This window comes from Dermochelys coriacea, chromosome 4, assembly GCF_009764565.3.
Source record: "Dermochelys coriacea isolate rDerCor1 chromosome 4, rDerCor1.pri.v4, whole genome shotgun sequence".
NCBI classification, from domain to species: domain Eukaryota; kingdom Metazoa; phylum Chordata; order Testudines; family Dermochelyidae; genus Dermochelys; species Dermochelys coriacea.
Genome location: NC_050071.1, coordinates 92,893,469 through 92,917,368, shown reverse-complemented (window position 1 = coordinate 92,917,368; position 23,900 = coordinate 92,893,469). Strand labels below are relative to the sequence as shown.

Here is a 23,900-nt window from a genome sequence, read left to right as displayed (position 1 = left end):
TGAGTCGAAGACTAGATATTCACCACCCAATAAACGTGAAGTTTTATTTGGTTTGTTTTTTTTATACCAAGGGAAGTGGAGACAAGCCACAGTTAGCTCTCACTTTGATGCAGGTAGCTGAGGCTACAGTATGCTTCCTCCCCTACCCAGGGTTGATCTTGACTAGCTACATTAAGATAAAACTACAGAGCCTTGTGTCAGCTAGGATTTTACAGTGAAACTACTAACTCATCTTCTGAAAGGTAAGCTGTCTTCACTGTCAAAATAGGTGTTTAGCTAAAGGAGTGAGTGCCCAGCTCCCACTGAATTTCCATGGGATTTTGTCACCATTTTGAACTCCCAACACTTTTGAAAACCCCTGCTGTATCCAAGCTAAGCAGGATACAGTCTGTTCACTATACCATCTACTCTTAAAGTTCAGTGGTAGCATAGATAAAAATATAAATTACATGCTGGTTAGATTTCAGAGTAGCAGCCATGTTAATCTGTATTCACAAAAAGAAAAGGAGTACTTGTGGCACCTTAGAGACTAACAAATTTATTAGAGCATAAGCTTTCGTGAGCTACAGCTCACTTCATTGGATGCATTTGGTGGAAAATACAGAGGGGAGATTGATATACACACACAGAGAACATGAAACAATGGGTTTATCATACACACTGTAAGGAGAGTGATGACTTAAGATAAGCCATCACCAGCAGCGGGGGGGGTGGGGAGGAGGAAAACCTTTCATGGTGACAAGCAAGGTAGGCTATTTCCAGCAGTTAACAAGAATATCTGAGGAACAGTGGGGGGTAGGGTGGGGGGAGAAATAACATGGGGAAATAGTTTTACTTTGTGTAACGACTCATCCATTCCCAGTCTCTATTCAAGCCTAAATTAATTGTATCCAGTTTGTAAATTAATTCCAATTCAGCAGTCTCTCGTTGGAGTCTGTTTTTGAAGCTTTTTTGTTGAAGGATAGCCACTCTTAGGTCTGTAATCGAGTGACCAGAGAGATTGAAGTGTTCTCCAACTGGTTTTTGAATGTTATAATTCTTGACGTCTGATTTGTGTCCATTCATTCTTTTACGTAGAGACTGTCTAGTTTGACCAATGTATATGGCAGAGGGGCATTGCTGGCACATGATGGCATATATCACATTGGTAGATGCGCAGGTGAAGGAGCCTCTGATAGTGTGGCTGATGTGATTAGGCCCTATGATGGTGTCCCCTGAATAGATATGTGGACAGAGTTGGCAACGGGCTTGGTTGCAAGGATAGGTTCCTGGGTTAGTGGTTCTGTTGTGTTGTGTGTGGTTGCTGGTGAGTATTTGCTTCAGATTGGGGGGCTGTCTGTAAGCAAGGACTGGCCTGTCTCCCAAGATCTGTGAGAGTGATGGGTCGTGCTTCAGGATAGGTTGTAGATCCTTGATGATGCGTTGGAGAGGTTGTAGTTGGGGGTTGAAGGTGATGGCTAGTGGCGTTCTGTTATTTTCTTTGTTGGGCCTGTCCTGTAGTAGGTGACTTCTGGGTACTCTTCTGGCTCTGTCAATCCGTTTCTTCACTTCAGCAGGTGGGTATTGTAGTTGTAGGAATGCATGATAGAGATCTTGTAGGTGTTTGTCTCTGTCTGAGGGGTTGGAGCAAATGCGGTTATATCGTAGAGCTTGGCTGTAGACAATGGATCGTGTGGTATGATCTGGATGAAAGCTAGAGGCATGTAGGTAGGAATGGCGGTCAGTAGGTTTCCGATATAGGGTGGTGTTTATGTGACCATCGCTTATTAGCACTGTAGTGTCCGGGAAGTGGATCTCTTGTGTGGACTGGTCCAGGCTGAGGTTGATCGTGGGATGGAAATCGTTGAAATCATGGTGGAATTCCTCAAGGGCTTCTTTTCCAGGGGTCCAGATGATGAAGATGTCATCAATGTAGCGCAAGTAGAGTAGGGGCATTAGGAGACGAGAGCTGAGGAAGCGTTGTTCTAAGTCAGCCATAAAAATGTTGGCATACTGTGGGGCCATGCGGGTACCCATCGCAGTGCCGCTGATTTGAAGGTATACATTGTCCCCAAATGTGAAATAGTTATGGGTGAGGACAAAGTCACAAAGTTCAGCCACCAGGTTAGCCGTGACAGTATCGGGGATACTGTTCCTGATGGCTTGTAGTCCATCTTTGTGTGGAATGTTGGGGTAGAGGGCTTCTACATCCATGGTGGCTAGGATGGTGTTTTTAGGAAGATCACCAATGGACTGTAGTTTCCTCAGGAAGTCAGTGATTTCTCGAAGATAGCTGGGAGTGCTGGTAACGTAGGGCCTGAGGAGGGAGTCTACATAGCCAGACAATCCTGCTGTCAGGGTGCCAATGCCTGAGATGATGGGGCGTCCAGGATTTCCAGGTTTATGGATCTTGGGTAGCAGATAGAATACCCCAGGTCGGGGTTCTAGGGGTGTGTCTGTGCGGATTTGTACTTGTGCTTTTTCAGGGAGTTTCTTGAGCGAATGCTGTAGTTTCTTTCGGTAACTCTCAGTGGGATCAGAGGGTAATGGCTTGTAGAAAGTGGTGTTGGAGAGCTGCCTAGTAGCTAATGTTGGTTAGAGTGTCACTTCCAACAGGAAGTTGTAAGAAGTTGTCAGTGAGCGTATAAATGTGTGAGGGAACAAATTAATATCACATTCTCCTAATGGTGGCTTTCCCTATTAAATCTCACCCATTCAATATGTAAATCAGAGAAGCTTACACTCACATAAAGATATATAAAACTTACCACTTTAAGTCATCTCTGAATCTGACCATGTCTTGGCTCCAGAAGCCTATTATTTATCATAATTATTTTAAAGCTTAATAGTGATCCTAACCAGTGATTTAGTATGCAAATATTCCAACCCCAATTCAGATTTTATGTACCTTCATCTGTAATATTTAATTTTGTGTCTAAAATTATTAGATTAAAAGCTACAAAAATATTAACTGTGTAGTTTCCCATTCTTTTAAATAGCTTGAAATGTATGAAAAACAAAAGTTCAGGAGGTAGCTTTTTAACAATATCATATAGCCCAAACAATTTACGCAAAATAAAATTGCACAAAAATATTTAAAACTAACTACTTAAAAATAACAGTGTTTACTTAATATAAAGTTAAGTAGGCTCATATAATATTGTACCTGCAAAAGTAGCCTTTCAAAGGCTAAGAAGCTGTCCCATTTGGCATTCTGGGGGTGTTTTAAAGCCTGGATTGTGGCCAGCACAAGCTGTAGAAGTCCACAGTGGTTCCTGAGAGCTTTGAAATTGTTTTTGAAAAGCTTGATGTGTGAACCGAGCTGTTCTGGGGTGACTCTACCTGTTAAAAGAAAAACAGGGCATATTATCAATATTTCACAACACTGAATAATCATAAATATCTGAACAAACATTTTTAATAACGATGGATTATATTTATGCAGTGCTTTTCATTCAGAAAATAAGCTTCACAACTATGAGCCTGTTCCTGATTCCATTGCAGTCAATGGGAGTTTTGCGCCTCATGTTAACACCAGCAAGTTTGGACTGCACAGTTCTTTTCTACAGGAGTCACTTCAACCATGATTGAAGTGCAGTCATTTTAGATAAGGAATGTGGCTGATATTTAACAACATACAGGAAAGCCAAAGAGCAATTTAAGACACAAAGTGAAAAGTAACTTCTCTCATTCAAAGATATGGGGAAATTTAGACAAGCTACCAAAATTACTCCAATACCTCTCCCGGACACTGGGCTAACATTTTAACTCTTGGGAAAATTATGGTGGGGATTTTAATGCACACATGCAGAGGGCTCCTTAGTCTTACACCTTGTCCATAACACTGTACGCTCCAGCAGCACAGAGTCCCATGACACCTGGCTAGGATGACATTTGGTTCAGTATTGACTCAGAAGAAGAGTAAAACTTACTAAATCACCAGTATCACTTCCTGAAACACATCACAGAAGAGAAACCTCTAAGGCAGGGGCAAGCAAATTTTTTGGCCTGAGGGCCGCATCGGGTTTTGAAAATTGTATGGAGGGCCAGTTAGGGGAGGGGCAGCGGGGCCGGATGGGGTGGGGCAAAACTCTTGTTTTGCTGACAAAAAAATCCTACCTCAACAAGAGGCAAAATCTTTCAGCAACAAAGTTAAAGCAACAAAGCGTCAGTGTAGACGCTGCCATTTGTTATGTCGCCATCACTGGCTTCCCCCAGTATCCCACAATGCCCACCATGACCACTCTGCTCACTATTTTGAACTTGGCTGCCCTGCATTCCAGCTACACAGGCTCATGCCCCTCCCCTTTAAAGCTTTGGGAAGTTCTGACAGCTGAGCATGCGGCAGCAAACAGCAAATCATTAACATGGAATCCTGCTCTCTCTGGCACTAGGATCACAGTGGCAGGTAGGCAGGGATTGCGTGTGTGGGGGTGTGCTTCCAGCTGCTGTCCAAATTTAAAGAGACAGCATGCCAATACACTCCTCCTTCCCCAACACACATTCTATCTCTTCCCCCCTCCCCCCCCACACACACTCCCTGTCACACACTCCCCCCCTACACTTCAGTGGAAAAACACCTGGCAATATAGTAAGAGGCCTATGGAATGATGGGATTAAGAACACTGCATCATGTGATGCTGAACCTGCCCCATGAGGCATTGCAAACCCTTCCCAAAACTCCCTGCATCTAGTTGCACAGTGGAATAGCTACCCACAGTGCACTGTTCTCTGTGTCGATGCAAGAGCTGCTAATGTGGATGCACTCTGTCGCACAAGGAACACAGTGTAGACAGTGGTTTAATTAAAGCGGTTACTGTATGTCAGCATAACTTTTGTTGACAAAACTCTGTAGTGCAGACAAGGCCTCAGATTTCTTTACAAAAATACAATCTTTTAATCCCAGTGATTCTAAAGAACAAGCTGTCATAAATATAAAGGGAAGGGTAAACACCTTTAAAATTCCTCCTGGCCAGAGGAAAAACCCTTTCACCTGTAAAGGGAAAGGAAGCTAGGATAACCTGCTGGCACCTGACCAAAACAACCAATGAGGAGACAAGATACTTTCAAAGCTGGAGGGAGGGAGAAACAATGGGTCTGTGTCTGTCTGTGTGATGCATTTACTGGGAACAGAACAGGAATGGAATCTTAGAATTTAGTAAGTAATCTAGCTAGATATGCGTTAGATTATGATTTCTTTAAATGGCTGAGGAAATAGGCTGTGCTGAATAGAATGGATATTCCTGTCTTTGTGTCTTTTTTGTAACTTAAGGTTTTGCCTAGAGGGATTCTCTATGTTTTGAATCTAATTACCCTGTAAGGTATTTACCATCCTGATTTTACAGAGGTGATTCTTTTTACCTTTTCTTATATTAAAATTCTTCTTGTAAGAAAGTGAATGCTTTTTTCATTGTTCTTAAGATCCAAGGGTTTGGGTCTGTGGTCACCTATGCAAATTGGTGAGGATTTTTATCAAGCCTTCCCCACGCAGGGGGGTGCAAGGTTTAGGTGAGGATTTTGGGGGGGAAAGACGTTCCCAAACAATGCTTTCCCAGTAAACCCAGTCAAACGTTTGGTGTTGGCAGTGGAAGGGCAAAGGGTAAAATAGTTTGTACTTTGGGGAAGTTTTAACCTAAGCTGGTAAAAGTAAGCTTAGGAGGTTTTCATGCAGGTCCCCACATCTGTACCCTAGAGTTCAGAGTGGGGAAGGAACCTTGACACAAACATTGGAGATACAGCTCTCCAAATGTACCTTTAAAATATGGAAAGCCATTAAAACAAAAAAATACAAACTCTTTATAGGAAACTTAACTCAAAGCATCAAGGCAAAAAGTCAGCAAATTAACACATTACTCATGCTGACAAAGCTTTAGTGGGATGAAAAGCTGACAAGACTTCTACAGCTTTAGTTCACATAGCCTAAAACAGCAACCTCAGCCATATGTGTTTTTAGACTAAACACTGGAACTTTTATTTGTGTTTTATTTCTTTTAAAGCGGTGTCAGGCAGATTTAGATAGTGATTGGAAAATATCACCCCATAATGCTTTGCAACATACCTTTGATAAAGAATGCATTTTTACCTTTAGCAGTCATGATATATAGTAGCTCATTCAAAATCTGATAACTTGCTACAATTGAGAAAACATGAAGCTGCAAGTCCTCCTCTCCTCCCCCACAATATAGTCAAATATGGGGATCATCAAGACCTCTGATTTCAAGTTAGAAAAAATAATTTCATCTCATTCTATTATTTATACTATTCTTTATAACAAATGAATCCAGATGCATTATTGGGTCTGTTCCTTTGCGATCCATTCAGCATTTGTTATGTATAATATCTCTGTTAGCTCTAGAATAGTAAAAAGGGAAAGTTCCATGGCACATGAAATCGTAGGGTGAAATCCTGGCCCCATTAACTCAATGGCAAGAGTTCGATTGAATTCAACGGAGCTGGGATTTCACCTGTAATATTTACAATTTCCATACATTTTTCTCTATACCTGCCTAAAGTGTGTGCATCCCCCTCTGACTCACCCTCCCCCCGCTTCCCTTTCTGCTCTTTTTTGTCCATACTCAGCTCCAGAACACTGGACCTATGCAGAACCTCGCTGGTTTTTTGAAGGGGTTCTGTATGGACTCAGGGGTCTGACCACAAGGAATGAATTGCAGATTCAGGGCCTATATTAGGTTAGCAAAGTAGCTGCCTAATTCTAAAGTCCTCCTATACAACGGAGGTAGCGGCCATACTGTCTTTCTAAGGGATACAAATAAATTAAGAATATCCTTTCTTGCACAAGAGTTAAAAACTAAGTAGAGATTAGGAAGTGAACTTTGACAAGGGATACAGCAGGAGGCAACCATTTATTTATTGTAAAACGAACAAGCACTCATCTCAGACTCTGGCCGCCGCTACATTCAGATATTTATTATGAAAATTAATAGACCAGATTAAATCCCACTCCAGCAATAAATATACAAACATGCCCTAGTAAACATGGTAATAAATGAAAACGTCTCTGCAGAAGGCAAAATAACAAAGACAATACCTCCAAACCTCAGCCCACCCACCTCCCAAATGCCTGGGAAGAAAAAAAAGGGGGGGGGGTTGCAATATGTCTGAAATGTTAACAGATCCGAGCTGTGGCAGAACAGGGGGAGTGAATTCCAATCTGAGGACCCCTCTCAAAGAACATCTTAACAGCAATTTTGTCGTTTGGAGTGAAGGAGAATCAGCTCAAGAACCTCTGCTGATCTCAGCTTTGGCTGTATGTCCAAAGAAAAGAAACTATTTCCCACAAAACTGGGCCCCAAAACTTTTAGGACCATGCAGGCTAAAACCAACATCTTGAATTTTACCTGGAAATTACTGCACATCAAATAAAAATCCCAAAACTACAAGTTATACAAGCCTCATATACAAACAATAACTTCTGTTGAAATAATTGATTTTTTTGTTTATCAGAGTTGTGTTCAAATAACTTTATAACGGCTTTGAAAACTATAGATGCAAGAAATACACATTAAAGATAAGAGTATTAAATGCACAAATAACGACCTACATTAGCTTGAGGTGGAGTGAAAAGGGGGATGTGACTTGTCTTCCAGGAATAAATCCTTGTACATATTTTTTAAAAGCGTTATATTAAAATATTTGGGCAAAAACTTTTAGGCAGTACAAATAAAGTAATGACAATGTTGGAGGCTTGATCTAAAGTTTATGGTGAAGAAAGCCTAGTGGAAGGGTAGCAGATGATTCAGGGAACTGATAATGGAACAGAAAGACTTTCACTTCAAAGTTAATGGTTTGAATCCAGTTCAGCTTAACAACAATGAAAGTCGTAACTTCTTAGCTGTTCTGTGAATAGTCTGTGTGAAGTTAGTTCATGTATTCTAGAAATATCTACCAGGTCTCTACAGAGGCACCTCGGCTTATCGGCCTTCCATCAATTAAACAAAATATAACAAACCCTTCTGCTCACTTAAAAACCCCCTCCTATTCTATATTACTGCTTAAAGGTCAATCAAAAATACCCAAGTAATTCTTATATTGCCCTCAAACTCTGGCTCTTCTAGAGCTATAGTGGGAGTAGGCTCCAGAGAAGTACACTCTGAAGTCCCTAAGAATACTTTCCTGCTGAGGAAAATCTCTCTCTTCCCCCGTAACAACAGTGCTCCATCAGATACAGGAACACAGGAAGGGAGACAATCCCTCGGATAACATGTTCCCATACCAAATGGAGGATTAGAACTAGAACCCCAAGTTCCCTCACAAGTTAGCAGGAATCCAGTACAGAAAATGGAGCACTGATGTTCCGTGCTCAGAACTCCTTACTCAATCTGCACTGACTGACAATTCTGAATCCTCGTCAAGGTTTGTCCTTAAAGTGCAATGCAGCAATTTAGCCTTAAAGTTACAAACACATGGCCAGGTGGCAAGGTCCCAATGAAAAAGGCAGTCACAAGTTTTGTCCCATCAAAAGAAGCACTGTACACCCCAAATGTCATCCAAAATGTCTAGACGCAGCAATGGGCCCAATAGCAACAGAGCCTATGGGACACAGAGTTGATCTCAGTTGGTGTAGTTGTAGTGGATCTCAGTGTGATTCCTAGCAGAAGGCATGTATATCAAAAATCACCATCACAACAGGCATTTGTTCTGCCATCTCAGCAGAAAGACCACGAAGTGACAGGGCAGAGGGACTGTACTACTCTTTCTTATCACTCAGATGAGTGTCTGAAGCACAGAGCTGAAGCACATTGGCAGGGCAGAGTGGGAAAAGATGCAACTTTACAAATTTAAAAAAAAATCAAGTTATACTGCTCCATTCAGGAGTATGGAGAGATATACAAAGTAAATCAGGGCATGCATTAATGGGCAATAAGTACACAACTTAAAATTCTGAGACATGAAGCTGAAGCTCACGTCTTCAATCATATTAAAAGTACACAAATGATTTATTTAACAGAAAGTCCTATCTTAAAAGTGGTTTCAGAGTAGCAACCGTGTTAGTCTGTATTCGCAAAAAGAAAAGGAGTACTTGTGGCACCTTAGAGTCTAACAAATTTGTTTGAGCATAAGCTTTCGTGAGCTACAGCTCACTTCATCGGATGCATTTGGTGGAAAATACAGTGGGGAGATTTATATACACACACACACACACACAGAGAACATGAAACAATGGGTTTTATCATATACACTGTAAGGACAGTGATCACTTAAGATGAGCCATCACCAGCAGCGGGGGGGAAAGGAGAAACACCTTTCATGGTGACAACCAAGGTAGGCCATTTCCAGCAGTTAACAAGAACATCTGAGGAACAGTGGGGAGTGCGGTGGGGGGGAGAAATAACATGGGGAAATAGTTTTACTTTGTGTAATGACTCATCCATTCCCAGTCACTATTCAAGCCTATGTTAATTGTATCCAGTTTGCAAATTAATTCCAATTCCGCAGTCTCTTGTTGGAGTCTGTTTTTGAAGCTTTTTTGTTGAAGGATAGCCACCCTCAGGTCTGTAATCGAGTGACCGGAGAGATTGAAGTGTTCTCTGACTGGTTTTTGAATGTTATAATTCTTGATGCCTGATTTGTGTCCATTCATTCTTTTACGTAGAGACTGTCCAGTTTGGCCAATGTACATGGCAGAGGAGCATTGCTGGCACATATCACATTGATAGATGTGCAGGTGAACGAGCCTCTGATAGCATGGCTGATGCAATTAGGCCCTATGATGGTGTCCCCTGAATAGATATGTGGACAGAGTTGGCAATGGGTTTTGTTGCAAGGATAGGTTCCTGGGTTAATGGTTCTGTTGTGTGGTTGCTGGTGAGTATTTGCTTCAGGTTGGGGGGCTGTCTGTAAGCAAGGACTGGCCTGTCTCCCAAGATCTGTGAGAGTGATGGGTCATCCTTCAGGATAGGTTGTAGATCCTTGATGATGCATTGGAGAGGTTTTAGTTGGGGGCTGAAGGTGATGGCTAGTGGCGTTCTGTTATTTTCTTTGTTGGGCCTGTCCTGTAGTAGGTGACTTCTGGGTACTCTTCTGGCTCTGTCAATCTGTTTCTTCACTTCAGCAGGTGGGTATTGTAGTTGTAAGAACGCTTGATAGAGATCTTGTTGGTGTTTGTCTCTGTCTGAGGGGTTGGAGCAAACACGGTTGCATCGTAGAGCTTGGCTGTAGACAATGGATCGTGTGGTGTGGTCTGGATGAAAGCTGGAGGCATGTAGGTAGGAATAGTGGTCAGCAGGTTTCCGGTATAGGGTGGTGTTTATGTGACCATCACTTATTAGCACCATAGTGTCCAGGAAGTGGATCTCTTGTGTGGACTGGTCCAGGCCGAGGTTGATGGTGGGATGGAAATTGTTGAAATCATGGTGGAATTCCTCAAGGGCTTCTTTTCCATGGGTCCAGAGGATGAAGATGTCATCAATGTAGCGCAAGTAGAGTTTTATATCTACTATTGGTTAGTGGATAATCAGTAAAGATTGATAGAGGTATTTTTGGGCACATCTTGCCTGTCTTATATCTCAAGATGCATGGCCTCAACACGTTATATGACGACCTGGGGGGTCAGAAGTCTCTTGCAGATATTGTCATGTGTTACCCCTCTCCTAAACATTATGAAGCGTCATCCTAATTATAAGGGGTTGAAACTATGTATTTCTGATCATCCAGAACCAAAAATTTCATTATTTTTAAGTAAGCAGTCTAATACACTATTTTTGTCATTTCTCATACCACAAAATCATGATCCTCCCAGTTTTAAAGCTAATCCAAGTTTCAAAGGAATTACATGAAAACATTTACAATACGTGAAAGATAATGCAAGTTTAGTTTAAACCCTTGGACTTCCTGAAGCTAAAATGTGATAAATATGCATCAGTGCATTAATGTTTACCATAACTGATCATAGCAAAACAGGCCACTAATTATGTAAAGTAAGAGCAAATTAATAAAGAGCTAATACAATTTTATTTTATTAGCAGACGGACTTCTGGCCTTAAAGTCTGAGTCTCTGATGAAGTTGATATTCACTATTTGCAATTTTACAACAACAATAATAAAACTGGATTTAATTGTAGCATTCTTACAAGATCAACAAACTTCTGTTTTCTTTTAACTTTTTAGAATTACCTTTAAGCTGTAATAACAACCAGACATATAAAGAGACCTGCCCATGAATTCAAATCTAGTACTTTGAGTTTTCTGTCTACAACAAAAAATGAGATTAAAAATATGAGAGCTTTATCCAAAAAACTCCAGACTCACAAAGAGGCTATTGTCAGCAAACTCCCTTGTTACAAGGAATAACAGTAAGGTTAGCCAAATAGTACTGTTTCCATGTGCCAACTATAATTTAATCAAAGATAACATATACCAGTATATTGCTGTTTCACATCACTACACTGGATTCCAATAACGTCTCACTTCCATCTGCTAACAGTTTTACAGCAATAAAGTGCAAAGTGAGTGAGCTAGGAGGCACAAGTATGATATGCCTTACAATTTTATTAGGGCTTGAACTGTTACCCATCTTACACCACTGAGATTATAGATGCTGTAAGGTTATTCACTGAGTAAAGACAGGATTAAAATAGTTTATCTGAAACCCTGAAATACAGTTTAGCCTATGAGCTCTGCAAAAGACTTGAAGCAGCACAATAAATTATATAGGCTATATATATAGTATGCACTTCTTGTAATACAAGCACAGAACTGGAATGTTATTGTAAACTGAATTTTTGTATCTTATTTTCTTATAAATTATTATGGACCTTAATATCTCCTCCTCCAAGGTAAATAAACACAGTTAAGCAACTATTAAACATACTTACAAAATAAATCATTATTCAGCTGTTACATAAGATGAAGAAAAAAGGCAACCCCAATATTTACCTACTACAGTAATATCCTAAAATATCAGGGACCAAATTCTGCTCTCACCTATGCGTCTTCAACTACATTTAGCCTATGAAGATTTTATAAAGATTTTAATGTTCAAGATACATATTTTCCTGAACAGGCTGAATTCATTCAGTCTTTGGTTCAACACCACCTCTTCTAAAATGTTCCTGCTAACCTGCACTGGTTAACATAATTTCATTCAATTATGAATACATTTTCCCTTTACCCATTTCAGCCTCCCTGCTAAATAGGGCAAATTTCCTTAAATAGCCTCTTCTCTGTAGTTAATTTTTTTTAATTGGTGAGAACATTTCCAGAACTATTTCCACCACCTCCCATATGACCTATATCTGTTGCCCCATTAACAGAACACAGTGGCTGTGTTGCCAACTCAGGACCAGCACTCTGCTTAATACCACAGCACTTAGATATATTATAGTGAAAACAAGAATAAATTTATTATCAAAGAATAAATATTCAAGTGTTAGTGAGTGAAAATATTAGAAACAAATGTCTACACATAAACCAAAATTATAACACATTTTCTAGAGACTAAACTCAACTAATCGGTTAACCTACTATCTAAAGAAGTTTCTCACCCAAAGTTCTCTGCAGCATTTCCAGCCAACCCTGTTGGAATCCCCACTTTCATGAAGCAGATTTGCTGTCCAGTTGCTTCTGAGGTGAGCGATACCAGGGTATCTTTACCCCCAAACATAGTAGAGCAAATCTTTGAAGTGTTCTCCCCTCCCACTGTTTCTCTCTGAAGTTTCTTTAGTTCTTTCTCTTCTTTAGTTTCTTTCTGAAGTTCTTACAATCTTTCATTTGCATTTAGTTCAGAGTGGTGACAGGATATCCACTGTGAATGAGACTATATTCAATTTACATGTAAGTCCTCCAATTCAGATTTGCTTTCTTAATATCAAGACACTTACCAAGTTTCAACCAAGCCAATCACAATGTGCTAAAGCCTTGATTGAGGGAGAGCTAGCTAGTCAATATTAGAATTCAGCTCTCCTTTCTTCTGTAACTACCACAACTTTCCACCATTTTTGATGCAGAGAACTAAGAGACAATCTCCTTCACAAACAGCTTTGGAGTAGAAATTTGAATCTTCATATTTAAATGCCCGTAGACAAGGAAGAATCTTAGAATCATGTTCCAATAGCCATCTTTCAGCCTTTTCTTCTTGTTCTGGGCTCAACCTATGAACTTTGGAGAAGAAAGAAGCCATGTTGGCTATGTAATAGAAGTGTAAAAATGTGTTTTGTGTTCTGATCGAAGCCCTTATTATCAGAGTATATTTTAAGACAGTTTTCCAATCCAACTTTTTGAATTAAAATCAACAAACCAACCAACCAAGCAACCGACTGACCATTAGTCTGATGGTATCTGCAAACAAAATTCTGAACTTCCACAATGTGTTTTTTTAGGCATTGCTTTTTTCTCATGACATTTAAACAGTGTGCCAAACTTCTACCCATACTAAAGTTATTTAGACTAAAAACTCTTCGAGGCTACTATTTTTTTGTGTTTGTAGGGTGCCTATCACAACGGGGCCCCAATTTCTGGTTGGCATCTAGGCAACACCATAACAAACATTAACCATAAATAATAAAGATAATTGCACTCAAGAAATCCTCTCATCTTTTTTATTTATTTTCACTGTTTGAGCAAATGGCAAGGTCCTTATTGTTATATTTTTCTCTGCAATATTGAGTAGCACCTTCTACATCTTGGACACAATATTCTGTAGAATCAACACATTCTTCCCTGTCTGGATGTTTGTAGCTATAATCTGGTCATTTCTCATGTTTGAGCTACCATCTTGTTGATCCTTTTAGTACTTTTAATTTTTCCTGTGTTTCTTCATTTGCTGCATCTAGTAAGGGACCTGTGAGTTTAAATCCATTTAAAGTAGTATATTCAAGATGAAACATTTCAATCCAATTTTTTAACACTTCCCATTTTATGCTATACTGAAGACAGTCATCATAAAGGAAGGTTGCAAATTTATTATCAAGTTCAAAGTCTTTGCTTTTTCAGTTGTCTTTATGGCAGGATCACTGGTTGATCTTCGTCTTTCAGTCCTATGCTCAACCCACTAGCCCACCCTGCCTCTGACTACAAGACATAAAACAGGAAAGAAAGAAAACGAGTACTTGTGGCACCTTAGAGACTAACAAATTTATTTGAGCATAAGCTTCGTGAGCTACAACTCACTCACGAAAGCTTATGCTCAAATAAATTTGTTAGTCTCTAAGGTGCCACAAGTACTCGTTTTCTTTTTTGCGAATACAGACTAACACAGCTGCTACTCTAAAACAGGAAAGCTACATCTACAATTTCCAGTCACCTCTGATAGGAACTCTAGGGAGCAAAACACGAAGTAACCTACTAACAGAAATAGTGGTGTATGTCTACCTAGAGTTTAAGGTCAGAAGGGACTATCGGCTCATCCATTCCAACCCCCCGCACATCACAGGCCCCCAACAACATCCAACTCCTGCCCAGTAAACCCAACGAACAAAATTAGACCAAAGCATTACAGCCCACAAGAGACTAAACTATTATATGCCACACTCAGAGACCAGGAAAGACCAATATGCAAGGCCCCTGCAATGGCAGGAAAATGATTAAGTGAGATATCTCCAGGTAATCCTCGCAAGTGTCCCCAACACTGCAGTGAAAGATTGAAAAAAAAAAAAAACAAAAAACCTAAGGTCACTGTCAAGCCAACCGGGGAAAGTTCCTTCCCAACCCCAAGTACAGTGATCAGTTAGATATTGAGCATATGAGCAGGAATCAGCCAGCTAAGCTCATGGTAAAGAGAATGCTCAGTGCCAACTCAGACCACTGCCCAAACCCATCTCCCACCATGGCCATCTCTGCTGCTTCAGATGAATGAGACCAAAAAACCTCTCACCCTAGAATACACTGCGGGGAGAAGAGAGAAATCCTTTGCTGACCCTTGTAGATGATCACCCGAAGCATAAGCTTTAGGACAACCTGGAAGGGATCCCCAGGGCTGCTGAGCCCTGCCCCCACAATCACAAACAATACCGCCATATAATCCCACTCATAAATTTGTTCAGCTTTGTCTTAAAACTAATTACGTTGTTTGCCCGCACAACTCCCATGGGGAGACTGTTCCAGAATCTCACTCTTCTGACCACTAGAAACCTCCTTTTGGTTTCCAGCCTGAATTTGTCCATTGACAGTTTATTCCCATTTGTTCTTATGCCAACGTTGTCCTTTAGCTTAAATAGCTCTTCACTGGAAATGCCTTGCCTGGATTACAGCTGCCTTTTTCACAGCCACATGACATTGATGGCTCATCGTCATCCTGCAATCGACCAACACACTCAGGTCTCTTTCCTCCTCTGTCATTTCCAACTAAGTAGCCTGGAGTTTGTAACAGAAATTCTTATTATTAGATCCTATGTGCATGACCTTATACTTCATACTATTGAGTTTCATCCCTACCTGAACTTTTCTAAGCTTTTCATGAAAACATAATAAAAATTACAATAGCAGCTTGAAACTGAATGAAGCTAAGAGAGAAGCCTGACATAATGATCTCTGCTTTTTAAACCCTGAAGTTTCTAATAAACCCACCTTTTAAAAAGAAATTGATAGTAGGGCTTTTCTTTTCACAATAATTTTTAATAAAGTCTCGATTAAAATAATACATTTCAAGCAATTGAAAGATCCAGTATAAATTCCTGAAATCAGTTTTGACAGATTATCATGCACTGATTCTGAAAAGCACCAATAATTTCCTTTTATACGCATATGTGAAAATTACTTCTTAGTTCTTATGCTCCTCTAGAGGGCACTGGTAATTTATCAAGCCAACTATCAACATGCAATAAGTCGTCACTGGAATACATACCAAAACAGGGCACACATTCCAAGGGAAACCTTTACAAAAATAAATACTTCTGTGTTTTTAAAATTAATAAAATAGAGTCCAACCACACCAGTGACAAAGAAGGGCAGCCTCACTAAATTGCTAGGAAGGGGCCAGTGGGATAGGAAGGGCACAATGGATCTGGGAAGCCAGGCTGTGTAGATTTTTGTTGGGCTGCACGCATTAGTACATTTGACTTTTGTTTAACACAAACAAACAAACTAAAGCAGATGCTGCTTTAGTGTAAAAATGGCTACAGGACCTGCACAGATCAGGCTGTGAAATTACAAAGAAAAAACAGGGGCATTTTAAGTAGGAAAAAAAATTATATTTCAGGGAAAGAAAGACTAAGATTAGTGTTTTAAGCTCCAAGTGAGCCTCACAAATTGTAGACTTTGAGACAGTGCGTGTAACCTTAATACGAAAGAACAGATTAAAAAAATACTTGATCATTTTGCTTCCCATACTTTTTACTTTCAATTCTCTACAAATCGTTAAAGTAAGCACTTCAAGTTTAAACTGTCCTTTACTGAAGAAATGAGCTGTTCTTTGCCTTATATATATGAGCTACTCAGGAGAACTGTACATTTATAGGTATATGAATGTATGTCTACGAAAGTGTGACCATATATATTTTGGCTATACAAGAAAACCATTAGTGAAGAAATATATACGAAGTCTTATGTACAAAGGCTACCAGAAGCATAAGAAAAAGATCAACTGAAAAAAAATAGAATATTTGTGTGGAAAAGCCTTTAGAGAAAGGCATAGACAAAATCTACCAGTGATTGGGGAAATGAATTATTAAGGCTAAGGCACTCTAAATTCTATTTCCATATGTATCTTGGGTCGGGAAGGAAGCACTGTTTATATTTATATAATCACCAACTTCAAATGGGAGGAGATGATGACTAAGATTCCATGTATGTACTAACATTCTCAAAGAACATTGTATCTTTCGTAAATCTCTTCCAAAAGGGACCTCTGCAAGGGGATCCTTTTGGAGATTTCTTGCCCCAGAGTCCACTTCAATGAGTTTTAACACAGAAAGGAACAATTTGACCCTAAAAATAGTTGTGTCTCTGCCACCTTAAAGGAAACAAGGAAAGGCGCCAGCCACTTGCATGGAGAAGGCTGCCATAATCACTCTAGAACTGTGCCAAAGAAGGTACTGCTGTGGTCCGAATTAGCACAAGGCCACACGGGATAAATATAAATGCTGAAGCTAAGAAATATAACAGAAAAGGAGCGGTGTATTTGTGAACAGTTATATATTGCATGCAAAGCTAAGTCAACACTGTTAAGGTTTAGATTTTAGGCAGAAGGGTGCCAGGCAACCAGAATTCCCCTTCACAAGAATAATTTGCAATAGGGTTGTAATGGCTATGATACAGTAATCAGGTAATTTTTGTGAAAAGTATTTAGATATTTCTGAAGTTTATTTGATCCCTCCACTTGATAGTATTGAGTCTTTAATACTTTTGGACTGATGCTGTCTCTAGAAATAGCACATTAATAAATGTATTATTTATAATATCATGCAAGTGATTTTTTTAAAGTCTGCTTCCTATTCTATATCTGCTTCAGATTTCAGATACTGCATTCCCCCAGCATATGGAAAAGTTGTTGGTCTTCTCTCTATAAACAGTATTCAAGATCAATTTTCCATAGGAAAAAAATCGTCCAGGCTAATGCCCATCCCCAACCTTCTCTAAAATACTTCACAGGCTATTCTTTCATGCTTCCTAAAGCCAGGCCAAATCTTCAGGCACACCCCGGCTCCTACCCAAAATTTGGAAGTTCAGTTCAAACTTTACTCAGGGAGTTACCACTCTACTCTAGGGAGTTACAGTGTTCTTACCCCACCATCTTTTACAAAACCTGATGCTGGGCTAGGTAGTTAGTGTAAGTCTCTCCTGGGATCTTTAAAAATTTAAAGACTAAGACTTTCAAGCTGCATTTTGTATACTTTAATAGAAGAAACCGAGAAGGCTTTCTTCCCATAAATGAGGATTAAAGTAACAGCAGAGAGCACTTTGTCTCTGTTACTGTACAGGTGTTTTAACTTTGATCATTCACTACATCAATAAGGGAACATAATAAAGGAATTCAGACTCAACCTAGATTTACCATTCTCTGTTAAAACTGCCAAACAAGTCTGTTTTTAAGACAACAGAAAGCTATTTGTAGCAAGGTTTCTATTACTGCCAGGTAATATGTTAATAGCACAGCTTTCAACAACAGAATCAGGGACCGTCACATTCAGAGGATCACTAAGAGATACACAAGATTAGTAATGGAGTCAGAGGGGAAGTCAGGACTGGACAAGCAGCAGCACTTCTACTGAAGCTGAAACAGCAGCAACATTTCTCCTCTGGTTTAAGTGGGTCCCTAACTCCAAAATGGAACTCATAAAATCCAGTGCACCTAAGTTATTGATCATGAATAATACTCTCAAAGTCCGTTAAAAACAATTTGACTTTAATTGAGCAAAAAGCAAGTTGCATCACACATCCATTCCTAAATGACTTCATTCTCCTTGAATATCACAAAGATCTTGAAATAACTGTACCTCCAAAATGGTCTCAGCAAAAGGTTTGTTGAAAACAGACTATTTTTTAACTGTTTAATTTAACTGAATGATTTTCTATAAAAGATACAATGTGTTTAATGCACCAAAATACAAAAATAATGGCTAAGTTATCTACACACTGCCAAATCAGAGTTTCACTGAACAAATATTTATCTTCTCTTGGTATTTAAGGCTATTTCTACTCTACAGCAACTACAGTGGTGCAGCTGCACCGATGCAGCTGTGCTGCTGAAGCACTTCTAGTGAAGATACTCTAAGCTGACAGGAGAGAGCTCTCCCATTGGCTTAATAACTCCTGCCTCCGCAAGAGGCGGTAGCTATGCCGGTGGGAGAAGCTCTTCCGCCGACATAGCACTGTTCACACCAGCACTTAGGTCAGTACAACTTACTTCACTCAGGGGCATGGATTATACACACCCCGGAGCAAAGTACGTTATACCAAAAGTAGTTTGTAGCGTAGACATAGCCTAACAGTACTACTATACACATACAGTTGTTTGAAAGGCAGGATGGAGCTATTTCATTTTCATTTATTACTTTAAATAATAAAGTATCATAGTATTCCAAGTATCTCGATATAAATGGTTCTCAAATATTTATGGAACTCTAACAAAAACAGACCAACCAACCAAAACGAAAAATCCAGTGTTGCACCTGGACTTTACAGACTAGCTGGAGCTGATCTGGGAAATACATCCAATCAGAAGGAACTAATTAGAGCAACTCCCACAATCCTCTGATCTATTGCCACAACAACAATCTCGACCCCATGGCTTTGGTTCCACCCTTTGAAACACTCTCAGTATTGAGTGTATTGCAATAAATAGTACGCACAATGAACAAGTAATTCACAACAAGAAATACAAATGGTAAAAAAATATTACTGAACACCACAGCAAATTAAATCTTCAAAAACCAAATAACTACTTTTGCGTATGGATTGTAAAATAATTTAAGATTAAATTTTAGTATTAAATGCCAAAGCATTGTTGTGCAAGTTCGAAAGCTTGTCTCTCTCACCAACAGAAGTTGGTCCAATATAAGATATTACCTCACCCACCTTCTCTCTCTAAAACCATTGATAAATAATCCAAATATAGCATAAAGATTAAAAAATAATACAATGGTCCCAATGTAAAATAGTACCTAGAATTTAGTCTGCCTCCTTCAAGTATCATCTTAGATCTGAGTCTTAGGAATTCAAATATGCTCTTTAATTGAGACGCAGAGTCATGTGGATGAAAGGAAATCCCTTTTCCCTGATCTAGCAGTTCCTAAAAAACACATTTGGCTCTCCTATGGAGAAGGGAGGCCAACTCGTACTTTTGGCCTCTAGTAGGCCTTCGAGTTTAGTCTAGTTCTTTATCTAGTTCTTTGAGATTGTTCCCCAGGCCCTCAAGTTTTCCTTTGACAAAATTATTTCAAGTTCATCCAGATGCTACTTTGAAGCACCAGTAGGTTTGATAAACATTTCTGAAGTGTCTTCTAGCAAGTCAGCTGGACAGGAATCTCACACTGAGATTGTAAAATTATGGCACCACATCTGTGTCTTTGACCATGTTGCTGTTACCAGCAGCTTAAAGAGGACAATTTTCCTTTTGACATCTTTGGGGGGGGAAAAATCATCTGAAAATGGCACACTCTCCACAGAACTCTTATCCTCACCTGGAAACCACAGCACAAGCTGACTGAAGAATTCAGAGGAGAAAACAGCACACTCTCAGCAAAATTCCTCCTCAGTAGACATCAGGGAGATCTTGCCACCTTGGAATTGTATTTATTTCTTAGCTCCCAGAAAATTCAGCCAGTGCTGCTCTCCCCATCCTGCTGCACTTTCCTTGACATCCAGGTCTCTCACAACAGCCTCCAGCTGTTCCAGAAGCTCTCTCATCAAATCTGATGATAGTTTTGCCAGCAATAATGTTACACGGCCTAAAAGAACCTTAGAGCAACACTCCACACCTTGCCTACTCAGCTCAGCATCACCTCAAAAGTTGTTTCTCACCACTTCTCTAAAGCATTAGTCCCTACAGTCCTGTTAAAATGGATGAGGGGGGATTTAACCTACCCCTCCACTCCTTTCAACTAACAAACCACTGTAATTCACTCAACTGAAGCCTGGGGTCAGTTTGTACAGGTGAGTCAGAATTCCCTACAATTAGGGATTTGTAATGGAACCATAGTCAAACCCTGAACAGGAAGGGACCAGCCATTTAGCTCAGTCCAGTTTTGAGAGTTCAGAAGGTAAAAGTCACCATGAATTTTTAAATGAAAGCTTAAAGGGACAGTAATGAGTCTCCTGCAGCTGGTGAACCTTTTGCTGAAAAACGACATCATTTGGGACATTGGCAGCACAGGGGCCCTATGTCTGCAACTGAAAAGTAGTTTCCAAAGTTCTCCAATACGAGTCACACAGAAGGGACCACCAGATAATCTAGTCTGACCTCCTGTATATAACCAGACACCAACACCACATAGCACTTGCACAATTAACCTAACAACTGAAATTAGACCAGATTACAGCCCACAGCTTAGCCTATTGTGTGCCACAGACAGAGAATAGCAGGAACTGAGTCCCACCAATGCCCAAGGCACCCCAATGTCAGGGAATTGATATGCAGTAGGTGCACAACACAGCAAGGTTAGCAAGAAGGGGTTTACCTGACAGCTAATAGGAAGATATTCAGTGGTTAATAAGGCATGAATACAATTCCACGTGTATTTATGAATTGTGATTTGTATATAGCCTTAAAATGGTGCTACTGCTTCCTGGGCTTCTCCTAACCAATCTTCCTCTTTACTATTCATTGAATATGTTAATGCTTAACACTTCATTTGGGTTTAAATATTAAAATGAAACTCGAAGTTGCATACTAGTGAAGGCTGACCACAGAAACAGATCCCAGCACCAGTGAGGTTCAAAGGCAGTGCCCAAGTGGTGAGATCAGACTTCTGTCTTACTCACAACCCCCTCTTGGCTGCTGGAAGGGCAAGGAGCACCTGTTCCCTTTCTATCTCTCCTGGCAGCTACTCAGAATTCTCTCCCTTTATTCATCCTTGCAGCTTGAAGACTGGAGGAAATGGAGCTGCCAGCAAATGTGAGGAGAACAGTTACAATGACGACTTTTCTTCTTCTACAGCTGGTATCATAAGCTCTCTCACTCTCCTCCCACCCCAGGGTGGGAGAGCTGATACATTCTTCAACACCACACAGAGGTGCTGAGCACTCTGCAGGATACATGGGTATCGCACTGAATAAGGTGTGCTCCTATGACAGGTGCTCTGCTCCCGTTACATAAGACCATCAAAGAAAGGAAAAAGCTGGTCCTTAGTATTTGTCTGTCTGGGAAAAACATACACCACACACATACGCATGCACACACACACACACACACTGGGGAAGGAGAGTGATTTGACTCATTGCAGTGAGTGGTCAAGGATATTTTAGTATACTGAAAGAAGCAGAAGTTTTTTTTAAACTTTCTTTACACATACTACAGGAGGATAGAATATGGTTTATAAACTCTGAGACAGGACCCCCATGCTGCCACTGTCCAAGATGATGCAGTTTTTCAGCCAGCTGCCCACAACAGGAGGTCTCAGAAATACCAACTGGAATTTTAATCTTTGCTTCCAAATGCATTTCACTCCTTATGTCAAGCATAAAAACAGTTTTTACCTTGTGACAGCTGACTTTAGTAAAAGTGTTAGAGATTTTCTTCATGTTGGAAAATGATGCCTATGATATTTAACGAGGCAGGGCCTAAAAGTCCTCAAAACAGTCCCTCTAAATATTGGAGAGACCGAGGTGCTACTCCTAAGCAGCACAAGACAGTGCACTATCCACTGAAATACACCAATATCTGCGGAGCCCAAACTATGACAGTTCAAAGTTAACCTAGGCAGAGAGTGTGGAGACTCAAATCACCTCCATCTTCTCTCCAGTCTGTACTGCCCCATATCTCAATCATATTGGAAGCAGGTGGCCTTTTGACTAAATAAAGGCATCTGTCAGAAAAGAGGTAGCTAGAATTGTTTTGTCCCAGGCAAAGGAAGCAACTGATAGGCAACATGCTACTTAATTTCTTGCTGTCTTAAGGGGCTTTAAGTGTTCTGTAGCATAATAGATTTGGCACTGCACACTCAAAAGACAGTACAGTTTTAAAGTTTCATTCAACAGATATGCATCATTGCACAATTTTAGTTCCTGACATTAGGAGCAGCTTCCTGCATTTATTAGCCAATGAGAAGCTATGGTTTCTAGAAAACCAGAAACATACACTTCTGCCTCATTTCTAGCTTTTGCTTCTTATTTCTCCCTTTTTTCATTTGCAAGACTATCCCAAAGCTTTTCTTTGTTGCTTTTCTAGTTATGGGTTGATGAATCTACAGTTTAAAAAATAAATGAGAGATGTACAAATAATAGTAATTTATATCTGTGCTTCAAACAGTATTTCAAGCACAAATAGCATTTCACACACCTCCACTGCCAAAACAAAAAAAAAAAAAACAAACAATAAAAGCAAATACTATGGACTCAACAGAAATCACTTTTAACACCAATTCTTAAGGAGGAAGAGTTGTTGTGGCACTACTTTGGCCTAAATCCAGAAAATGCATCTCCTTGCCACTACTCTCATTAAAGTTTTTGCTCACCTGAGTAAGAGTCTACAGCACTGGACCCTTAATTTGAAACCATGGGAATGGAGAACGGAGCACAGGATGGAGGGTTATTGGTTTATTAGTAATACAAAGCAGCAAAAAAACATTTTTAAAAGCAAAAATTAAATCCATTAAAAAATTTAATACTTTCTATCACACAAAAATGAACAAGTCATCCTGAGGGATGCTCTCACACACATCATTTGAGGTTATTTAAGCAAATATTCCCAATTTACTGTACCCTTTTTCTTCTGGATAGATTTGTGACAACAGCCCTGCAACACTTGTCATCTTCCCACTTTTTCAAAACATCCAAGACTGCGATGTACTGTTGGTATCACCAACACTCACAAAACAGTAACTCTGTTTAAGGGTTCAGAGTAGCAGCCGTGTTAGTCTGTATCCGCAAAAAGAAAAGGAGGACTTGTGGCACCTTAGAGACTAATAAATTTATTTGAGCATAAACTTTCGTGAAGTGAGCTGTAGCTCACGAAAGCTTATGCTCAAATACATTTGTTAGGCTCTAAGGTGCCACAAGTACTCCTCTTCTGTTTAAGGGGTAAAGCAAGTCTGTTTTTATTCCCTATTCAGTGTTTTCTATTCTTGATTTACACACAAGAGAATAAAAAAAATACAAATTTTGCTTTTTAAAAACAAACACTGAGGGAAAAAAAATCTAAATATTTTTCTTGTAAACAGGTTTGCTGCTTCATTTGTAGCTACTTGTGTTAATAGCACATTGCATGTCAGGATGTCTTGGAGCAGGAAATCTGACTGGAGCAGAGCTGTGTCATGGTCCTGAAAAAGATACATTAGAAAAAAAAAATACATCAATGGTTTATTACAGCT

The 23,900-nt window shown here is 39.8% G+C and overlaps 1 protein-coding gene across 3 annotated transcripts in view; it reads right to left on the bottom strand.

Annotated features, from left to right (window-relative positions):
• SCFD2 (sec1 family domain containing 2) overlaps positions 1-23,900 on the bottom strand; it is a 314,978-nt gene that overhangs the window by 238,476 nt on the left and 52,602 nt on the right. For all 3 annotated transcript variants that reach the window (XR_006281078.1, XM_038398194.2, XM_043513828.1), the window contains exon 4: positions 3,146-3,321. Coding sequence is in view for 2 of the 3 variants with exons in the window: in XM_038398194.2 (XP_038254122.1) it covers positions 3,146-3,321 (176 nt within the window). In the remaining variant the exon portion in view is untranslated. The remainder of the gene's footprint in view (positions 1-3,145; positions 3,322-23,900) is intronic.